Below are 10,228 nucleotides of genomic sequence, written 5' to 3' on the forward strand. Positions count from 1 at the left end.
CCAGGAGGTTTTATTTCAATTCTTCATGTTCCATGGTTTCTCTTTTTGCAAAGCACCACATTTGTTATTTGCAAGATTTCGAAAATATGTTTTATCGTGAGATGAGGGGAACTCCAAATTACAGCAATTTTCTTTTTCTTGCAGACATTTAACATAAATATGTCATTGCCTGTATTGTAGATGGAGAAATAACCACAGAGAAAGCGACACATTTTAATTAATAAAAGGAATTCCCAAGTCATTCACATTCGTCCTTGCTTCACATGAATGAGGAGACGTTGGGCTGAAGGGCCCATCACACCTGATTGGTTCAAATGTACACTTTCTTTAAAAGTAAATTTGACGACTGCATTTATTTTGTTTACCTTGCAGAAATATAAAACTGTTCCTGTGACAGACTCAATCAAATAGCTGATTTTGATTTAATGGCTTAGATTATATATTAAATGTTCATAACCCTAGGAATGTTTTTTTTCTTTCGGGTCTATGTGCTATTGAACTATAACATATTTTTTCCGACAGTGATCAGACTCAGGGTTGTGGCTTAAGTTTCACAGTAGCACCTTTGCATACACATACACGTTTCCACACACACGACGGCAACAGTATAGAAATGAGCAAAATGCTAACATCTTAATAAACCTTGAATGAAATGGCTCCACTCATAAACACAGCCTGGACTTGGTAGATACAAGTAACTGCCAAAACAGAGGAATGTATTTGAGGAATACAAAACATATTGGAAAAGAGAACGGAGTGCTGCAGGGTTGAAGCATTTTGTAGTCCTACAAATAAGCATTTAGCTAATGTTCCTTTTAGTTTTTCGATTATTGTGGAAAATTAGTCCTGGCCAACAAACGTTTATCATACCACCTGTCTGTCTTGTTAGTAAGATGCTATTCAGAAATTATCATCACTGATTTTAGAAGCGTAAGCTTTTTTTTTTTTTTTTTTTTTTTAAACATGTAAAAGCCTCAATTCACAAGCAGGATGACAAAACTGTAAAGTCTCTTACTGACACACAACTCATTTCAGGCATCTAACTGAAAACCCATTGACTTCAAAACGGATCCTGAAGTACAACTCATTTCTGGGGTTTTAGGATTCATTCCGCTGGATTATTTTCCTCCATTGAATGAATGTGTAGCTCTAAAAGGCTAAGCTAGCTGTTGATGGAGACAGAACACTGAAAGAGCGTTAATCTGAAGAAGAGTGGTATTACCTCCATCTACAAGTAGCAACCAGATAGGACATTTCATAAACTTACCTAACATAGGCTTTTTTTCAATCACAAATGTATGAACATTATAATGGGCTGAAGTGACAGCCTTGAAATGTCAGAGCAGCATCTGATCGAGCAAAATCCAAAGCGTGGGACTTTGCCTCCCAGTTAAATCTGCAGGATCCATATGATTATCCTTTTTTGGCAGTTACCTATAATATAAATAAGCATGACGTGTTATTAAACTAATAATAGCTGTTTCCTACGTTTATTTACTTTTGATTATGATAACTCTGACTATCGATTGAATGTTTGGGTTTTGTTATATTTGTTTTTCCCCTCTTACATTGAGACTTTAGCAGTGAAATAATTTAGTTGAGTTGATTGTGTACTGTACATCGGCAGCTTTTATGCAAGGTTCCTATAGTACATTGATGTCTCATTCAGATCAGAAGTACATGTACACACTGTACATACAGTACAGTTGTACTTTTAATCACAGCAATCCCTGATTGGTCTCAAAGCAGAGCGCAGAAGAACTTCTTCTCCCTGTAGGGGTTCTCTGAGATGGGCACGGGGCTGATCAGGGGGTCGTCACAGGAGTGAGCGTCGCAGTACGCCATCAGGTCCGCCGCGGCCTTCGATACCTGAGAGGAGGGTCAGAATCAGGGACAACTCAACATCACGTTTCAATCAAAGGTTGTTTTCTCTGGATTTTTGCAAGACATTCAAGATCTCCACTGGAGGACTTTTGCAATATTCTGTACATATTGGAAATAAAGAAATACAATTTCCATTTTTTTTACCAAAAAATGTGAATACTTTGTCACAAATAAAAGTCCTGAATTCTAAACTTTACTGTAAAAATGTGTCAGTAATGTCAGCTAAATTACATTTAATTTAGCTGACGCTTTTATCCAAAGCGACTTACAATTACCAATTACAGGGACATTCTCCCTGGAGTAACTAAGGGCTAAGTGCCTTACTCAAGGGCACACTAGTGGTGGTGTTCCAGGCGGGATTTGAACTCACAACCTTCCGATCTTCAGCCCACCTCACGATCCATTAGACCACAAAAATGATTCATTCACTTCAGCAGTTTTTCTTTTCTTGGTAAATTAGTATACTATTATAAATAATACCAACAGTATAATATTGATTCATTTTAGGAAGACTAGATGTCTGCAGTTACAATGGTCTCACAGTACAGCCATAACATAGGGGTAATAGATCATTAGGACCAAAACAGAGAATGAAACAATACAGAATCAATAACAGAAGAGTCTGAGCGGAAAGTGTGGGAATAGAAATATGGATTTACTTTGATTTTACCCAGTTTAATACTTCAAGTATCGCTATAAAGAGTTCTATATCTAAATGTTTTAAAGGTTGATGTTGAATTTCTAAATGTGTTTTGGTTCTTGAAGTCTTTGAGTAAAGAGAAGTACGCCTTTTAAAGCATTAAAACTAACCCTTTTTCTGGTCAAAGTAATGTTTTCTACTGGAAACTCCTCCATGGAAAGCATGGACTTGGAGCATGGAGAGTGCATTGATAGTCACCTGTGATTCTCTTTCAACTGCAAAACAGATGTAAATGTCAAGATCATTTAGTGCTTTCAACTTAGATGCTTTATAAGTCAATGGGCAAATCAAACGTGGTCTTTGTTTAATCTGAGGGCGGTTTTAGTTTGTGCAGCAGTCTTAATCATTCAATACAAATAATGTAGTATTATTATGACTTTGTGTGGGCATGTACTTTACATGAGCAAGTAACAGGTTTGATTTCAGTGTTGGGCATGAAATTATTTGAACTTGTATAAACAAATATTTGTTTAGCTTCTCAAAAAGCCAATTGGAAATGTGTTTAGTCGACTGTTTGGATTTAACTCATAAATTGGTTCAATTTTTTCCCTTTTTATTTTGGGGTTTAGTGTATGATTTATGTCTGAATGTGAGGCGTCCAGCTTGTCTTACCTTTATCCTGCAGAAACTAGCCTCTATTTTCAGTTGCTCCACCAGCTTCCTGGCCTGACCGACACTCATCATGGTACTGTTCACTGGGGTGTCTCCTTTCATCCTGTCCATGCACCAACACAACAACATTTAAGCTCCAGGGATAACAATGGCATAGAAATACAAATACATTCTGTAAATCTTTTCTTTCTTTTTTACATTTTCCATTGAATTGGTTGCCTTATATTTCTCCAGAAAATGATTATTCCAAAAATCTTAAAAATGTAAATCAATACTTTGACTAAGTGTGCCATCTTTCTAAAAATAAAATAAAATGTATTCCTAATATGTAAAGTTAAGATGGAGGTGTGTATTTCCTGCTCATACACATTGGGTTACTGATTGCAAAGTTAGCTTTTTTATACACATCTAGGTGGCTGATCAAAATCACTGTCTGACCTTAAAGTTCCTGAAAAAATGAATATATTTCTTATTTACATATGTTGAAACTTTGGTTGCTCAGCCATGAAACCAGTCAGTTTCCAATATGAATAAGTATGAATATCAGCCAACATTGTATTATAGAATTGACACCCCTCCTCCAATATATAATTGTAAATAGGAACAAAAGCATGGCTCTATGTATTCAATCAAATGAAAAAATAATCATTACTGGGCCAAATGGTCAGATGTATACACCATGGCCCACACCACAAGCAAGAATACCCACAGAAAAATCAAATGTAGAATGGAATAATCACATAAATATATTCATGAAATGTTAAATAAATATACATATGATTTAAACAAAAAGGTGTCATATGGAAAAGGAATCAAGAAAGATGTATTGTCAACAAGGGGGAAGCAGAAGCAGCAAAGGAGCGAATCTATTTGAACAATTCTGGACCTTTCTCCATTGTCTCTTCCCCTTTATCTCCACCCACCCCCTTTTCTCCTTACCCGTTTTATAGTCCTCTTTAGGTGCAATCTTCCCCCCTCTGCGCTCTATTTTTCCTCTCCTTTTCTGCTTCTCTGTTAGCTTTCGTTTGGTGGTATCAGTGTAGCCGGACCCCACCCCTCACAGACAGCAGCCTGGATGCTACCCTGCTCTGTACAGTCCAGTGCACTGTAATTCTGCCACAATGAGCACGAGATCTATGGTGGATGGATAGCATCACCCCCTCGGCAGGAAGTGGTACCTGCCAGACGGAGGGAGGGGGGAAGCCATTGGTGATGGTTTTCTTATGAAGGCAGATTGTACCATGTCTGTGCTGTAGGATATTGGGGGAAATGTTAAGGTTTTAATCTTTGATAGGGAAGCGGATGGTTATAATGTATTGTGGGTGCATTTGGATTTTAGTGCTTAAAGATTATAAACAGCCTTGGATGTGAACTCCAGAGGCATGAATCATGACGTGACCCTTTGCCTTTTGTGATGCCCACCCTCTCCTCTGTTGCTATGGGGACTGCAGCAGTCTGATTTATTAGTGGTTTACACAGTTTGACAGTTTAAAATGGAAAATATCTGTTATTATTTAAATGGGAATCTTATTTATGTGCTACAGATAAAAAGAAGGTCTGCATTGTACACATTAGAGTGATTAAAATAAACAGGAAATGTAGCAGAGTGGATGTATTGTCACCTCTTATGATGCTCTAAGATCAAAGACTCTGTGGAGGAAAGATTAGCCCAATGCCACAAAAGAGCTCTTTCCCAAATCGTTACACTATTTTAATGAATAGCCACCCTTTTTATTAGTTTAAATGTTAAATAAAGATTGTTTTACAAACGTACATCGAAGTAAATGTAATACAATGTGGAAGATAGGCAACTGGCAACTGGCAACACGCAAAAATTACCCGACGCCATTTATGCTAGGCTAATGTCTCCACTGTGTCCCACAGTGGTCTCCAGCGGCGGTGACCTCTCTTTCGCTAGTAATATCTTTGGTAACTAGATGGCAGTTTCTCGTTCTTGTTTATTTGTCCATCGTGCTTGCCGTCGTATAGTCCTCTCAAACAGTGCTGTTTGAAATTAAATGTTTGAATGTGAAGCTGTGGCTTTGTACTTGGTGGTAAGTATTATTGAGAACATTCCTTACACACATTCCTTACATTTTCTATCTTTCTTGTATCCACCATCTTGGAATGAAATAACGAAAATAGTTGTTTTGTGAGTCCCATACACAAATGCAAACAAGGACATACATATTTCTTTCTTTCTTTCTTTCTTTCTTTCTTTCTTTCTTTCTTTCTTTCTTTCTTTCTTTCTTTCTTTCTTCAGCTGATTTCCACACAGTTTACCAGTTCTTATTGGTACTACTACTTACCAGTTATATTGTTTATTAAAGTTTGAGTGTAACCCCTGAGAATTTCACTAAAATATAACAATAGCCTACATGTAATTTATATATGCATATGAGATGTGCAAATGAACAGATTGTCTTTTAAAAAGTTGCAAGAAATTCATGACAATATAAAATGTTGATGATTTGGTATAAACATCAGAGAGCAAAGAGAACACTGCTTTCCATACTCGTAGTTTGAGTTAAACAAATGGCTTGTTATTGTGTTGAAATTATTGTCTTTTTTTCTTAATGGCTCTACCAGGTACTGCAGAGAAGCTTCATGATGGCAGAGTGGAGAGCAGTATACATATTTGGCTGTTGAAGCCACAAGCAGCTGCAGTTTTAGGGCTCCATCTGCTGGATGATGCTGGCAGGTTTGACCCATCACTGATCTGTGAAGTCCGCACAGTGAACACAACCCAGCTCCTGATGAACCACCCAGGAGAAATCTGAACCCCGCAGCTTCTTTTGAGGTATAAAGTGCCATTTAATGGTCCGAATTCTAATAATAACAAACAGTAGGCACTAGGCAATAATGACAGTACAACTTACAGAAAAAGGGTAGAATGTATTCAATGCTAAAACTCATGTACTCAAGTGAACCTCAATTGACATTTTGGAAAACTACCAAGTGGCAAAGGCAGTCTGACAGCTTTTATCCTATTAACTATGTCCAGATCAAATGACTTCCATTTAGCACTAAAGGATGCTTTGAAAAACTGACTTTTTACAGACCTGTTACTGGTTGGGGCAGAAAATCTAAGATTTTGGAGCAAGTTACAACCAAGTTGCACCTACAATATTTTGATCATTGTTCATAACTTCATGTCTCTAACTGTAAGAGAGAAACAGGTAGTTTTACTACAGAAAATTGTACTCTGATCAAAGGCAACACATCTACAGCCAATCCCGGTTTCAATTCAGAAGGGGCTTGTCAATTTAAACTATTTTTAATCATCCTTGAGAACCTTTTTTGGTCCTTGCACAAACTGGGAAAAACAGTGACAGCAGGTACAAATCAGTACATGACTGCAAGGGCTGTATCGACTGAATCGCTCCCCAGATGGTCCATGAAACACTCCTGTTTCATCTCTGCAGGTTTCCTCTGGTGTAAGTAGTGTGGGTGCAGGACACCGTTGCCATCCAGCAAATACATCATTTTGAAAAAAGGCTGCCATATGACCAAAATGTCACAGTTAAAAGTGTAAATGGTAAAGCCAAGGAGTTGTGAAGACTTATTTCTTATAAAGCTACTCCACAATGCTTAATGCATACATCCAGCAATGCTTATAGAAAATAACATCGTTTTAATTCAATTATTAGCTCCCTTTCATCTATTGTGCCACATGTATTCCAGTTAATTAACCGACTATACATTTCTTTGTTTTTGATTAATAATCCTTAATTACATTTAACCTAATTACTGTCGTGGCACACTGGAGCATTCAAGTCTGGAGACCTCAAAGCTGAGAATCAGCACTTCATTTCTCACTCACTTGATTCAAAAATGAAGCTTAAATCTGTTTAAATGTATACACAAGGGCAAATTTGACAGAGTGGAAGTTAGAATGAGGATTCAAGCTCCCTTGTTATCTATTACCGGTGTGAGGCTGTCAGATTATCATTACCTTCTCAAACAACAGCTGTTTTAAATTATATAATGTTGACATTTTTAATGTTATTCATGCCGAAAATAGTGCAGTTCTCTGCCTCAAGGGTGATGTAGAAATGATTGAACCAATGCTGCTATTCATTTATTTGGCCCATTGATTCCATGTTTGGACCCAATGGTAAAAACACAAGGTGGACATGTTTCACGATCAATGTTAACCGTGGTTTTGATATAGAAAAACAACGTGCATGATCAATCAATCAATCAATGTTTATTTATATAGCCCAATATCACAAATGTTACATTTGTCTCAGTGGACTTCACAGTTTGTACAGAATATCAGTATGACAATACGACACCCTCTGTCCTTAGACCCTCACATCGTACAAGGAAAATCTTCCAGAGAAACCCCACAGTTTAAAAGGGAAAAATGGGAGAAACCTCAGGGAGAGCAACAGAGGAGGGATCCCTCTCCCAGGACGGACAGACGTGCAATAGATGCCGTGTGTAAATCGAAGAGATAATACATTTACAGCGTAGGTAGACCAAATGTTTGGAAATGCATGTGTCTATAATAAGAAGATGAATCCACGAGGATGTCAACAATCCTGTGGGAGCCATCAGGGAAGTAGTATGATGAGAGTCAGGCAGGACCGCAGAGACAGGTTCAGCCACGACTCGAAATCCAGGACTCAGGATGCAGGACTCAGGATCCAGGACTCAGGATCCAGGACCACAGCAACAGGCACAGCCACGACTTAGGATGATGCATGATCTGTGTGATTCTGAGCGATAGTCATGCAATTAACTGCTGCTGCATCTTAATATTCCCACAGTGAAACATCCACTAGAATAACCAATCATGCAGCAGGGGCTGATGAGCTAGTGGAGCCATTGTGTAAAGTGCCTGCACTTTGATTATTCAGTGGTCTAGTGATTACATACACATTTTCTTTTTTTCAAGGTGTGATTGAAGGTTTAATAGCAGTTGGGATTTGGGTGCGTGCCACTGCCAACAAAACGTAACTATGGAAATGTGCAGTATGATCTCGACTTAGGAAATTGTGATGTTATGTAGATCGAAGTTTCTCATATGTTGACCCTTGCCTTGGGGCATGCATGTGCCAAAATATGATTTGTTTCATAATTAGATTGTTGCTGACAAATCCATGTTTATGTAAACCTGTTTCCTATATACTAGTCAATGGTTTTGACATACCTGTATATGCTTTGGAGGAAATGTCATCATATTTAAATTGGCAAAAGCTAGGCTGTTTGCTAGGCTGACTGCAAATCTGACGAAAGAGTCAGTGTGGTGTACAGCTGAGGGTATCAAATGCTGTAGGAGTCCTAGAACCTGGAAATCAGTTGGCATCTTATAAATGATCCTTTTCCTAGTCTAGTTTTGAACGTGTTTTTGGTTAGAAGCCTAAAATAAGGTCTGTGGTTTAAAAAATATTTTCTGTTTTTGTTTGTCAGTAAATACCCCACTCTAGAATTGGGCAACTTCGGGCAAAAGTGTTGCATGGGCTCCAATTTCATTTTGCAGAAGTTGGCAGATACATAAATTATGTTTACTTTATGTTTTACTTAAATTGTGAGATAAGGCCTTGCATTCATGTGTTGTGGGAATAATCTGAAAACGTGTTCCTTTGTGGGAAAATTCTCATTAAGTCGAAAAAATCTACTTGGAAAAATATAGTAACATGTTGTTTAAAAGCTCAGAGCAAGAAAGTGCAACACATCTTCTAGCGTCAATTTTGTTTCCACATTCCAATTTAACTTAAAACCCTATGAACATACCAGACTCGGATAAAGGAAGTCGCATGATGATAGTCTGAAGTCTGTGCCATTTCAGTTTAGCAAATGGTCTTAAATCAGCATTCATGTTCATGCGTTTGTCACCTCCCGCTTGGACTACTGCAATGGTGTCCTGTTTGGGGTTCCCAACAAAACCCTGGACAGGCTCCAGTATGTCCAAAACTGTGCTGCTAGGGTACTCACAAATACAAAGCCGTGGCAGCACATCACTCCCACCCTCATCCACCTCCACTGGTTGCCGGTCAAATCCTGCATATCATACAAAATCCTCCTCCTTACCTACAAGTCCCTCCATGCCCATGCCCCCCAGTACCTATCGGACATCCTCCACCCACATGCCCCACCCCGGAACCTGCGGTCCTCAGACTCTGGCCTGCTCACCACCCCCCGCACCAAACTGCGAACCTTCGGGGACAGAGCCTTCAGTGTGGCAGCCCCCACCCTCTGGAACGCTCTCCCTGCGGAGATCCGCAACATCCCCACACTCGACGCCTTCAAAAGGGCCCTCAAGACCCATCTGTTTACTAAGGCCTTTGGCCCCTAAATCTATCTGTTGTTTTGTCTATCTGACTGGTTGTCTGACTGCCTTTTTGTTTTGTTATGTTTGTTTTTGCCCTATTCTTCTTTGTTAAAGCGACCTATATAAATCCAAGCTATTATTATTATTATTATTATTATTATTATTATTATTATTATTATTATTATTATTATTATTATTATTATTATTATTATTATTATTGGCATGAGGATTGTACAAGCAAGTACATTGTTTCACCTGATGATGCCGCTGGACAAAAAGTGAAGGGATCACCAAAGTTATAACAGTTAATCCTCAGGAGAACATACATATTCCACATTTTATGACAATTCATCCAATAGTATTTGAGACATTTGACTCGAAATCAATCAAATTTCAACCTCATTGAAGCTCTAGAGGAAAAGTAACGGGATCACCACATTTTGCAGGGTTCATCCTTTGAGGAGCATGAATAACTGCACCAAATGTCATGTCAATACATCCGACAACTGTTCCGATTTTTCAATCTGGACCAAAGTGGTGGATCAATAGGCAGAGTGTCATTGCTGCCTCTCGTGCGACGCTCCTAACATGGTTAAAAATGAAAACTCGAGATAACAGATTGCACACAGATTTTCAGATTTAGAGATTGAGAAGTCAATATGTAGCCTAATACAAGCATGCTCCACACATTAAATAAAGTGAGTACAGTGATGCTCGTTCATTTTTATTTGCATCAGTCATTGCCAGGCTGT

The 10,228-nt window shown here is 38.4% G+C and overlaps 1 protein-coding gene across 1 annotated transcript; it reads right to left on the minus strand.

Annotated features, from left to right (window-relative positions):
* Positions 1-5: 5 nt before the first annotated feature.
* On the minus strand, positions 6-4,314 carry gng3 (guanine nucleotide binding protein (G protein), gamma 3). Its single transcript, XM_034112905.1, has 3 exons — positions 4,136-4,314; positions 3,197-3,299; positions 6-1,869 (listed from the first exon to the last, which is right to left on the minus strand). The coding sequence occupies exons 2-3, from the start codon at positions 3,296-3,298 to the stop codon at positions 1,741-1,743; spliced, it is 231 nt and encodes a 76-aa protein (XP_033968796.1). The 5' UTR covers position 3,299; positions 4,136-4,314; the 3' UTR covers positions 6-1,740.
* Positions 4,315-10,228: the final 5,914 nt, after the last annotated feature.

The sequence above is a fragment of the Trematomus bernacchii genome, unplaced genomic scaffold, assembly GCF_902827165.1.
Source record: "Trematomus bernacchii unplaced genomic scaffold, fTreBer1.1, whole genome shotgun sequence".
In the NCBI taxonomy this organism is placed as follows: domain Eukaryota; kingdom Metazoa; phylum Chordata; class Actinopteri; order Perciformes; family Nototheniidae; genus Trematomus; species Trematomus bernacchii.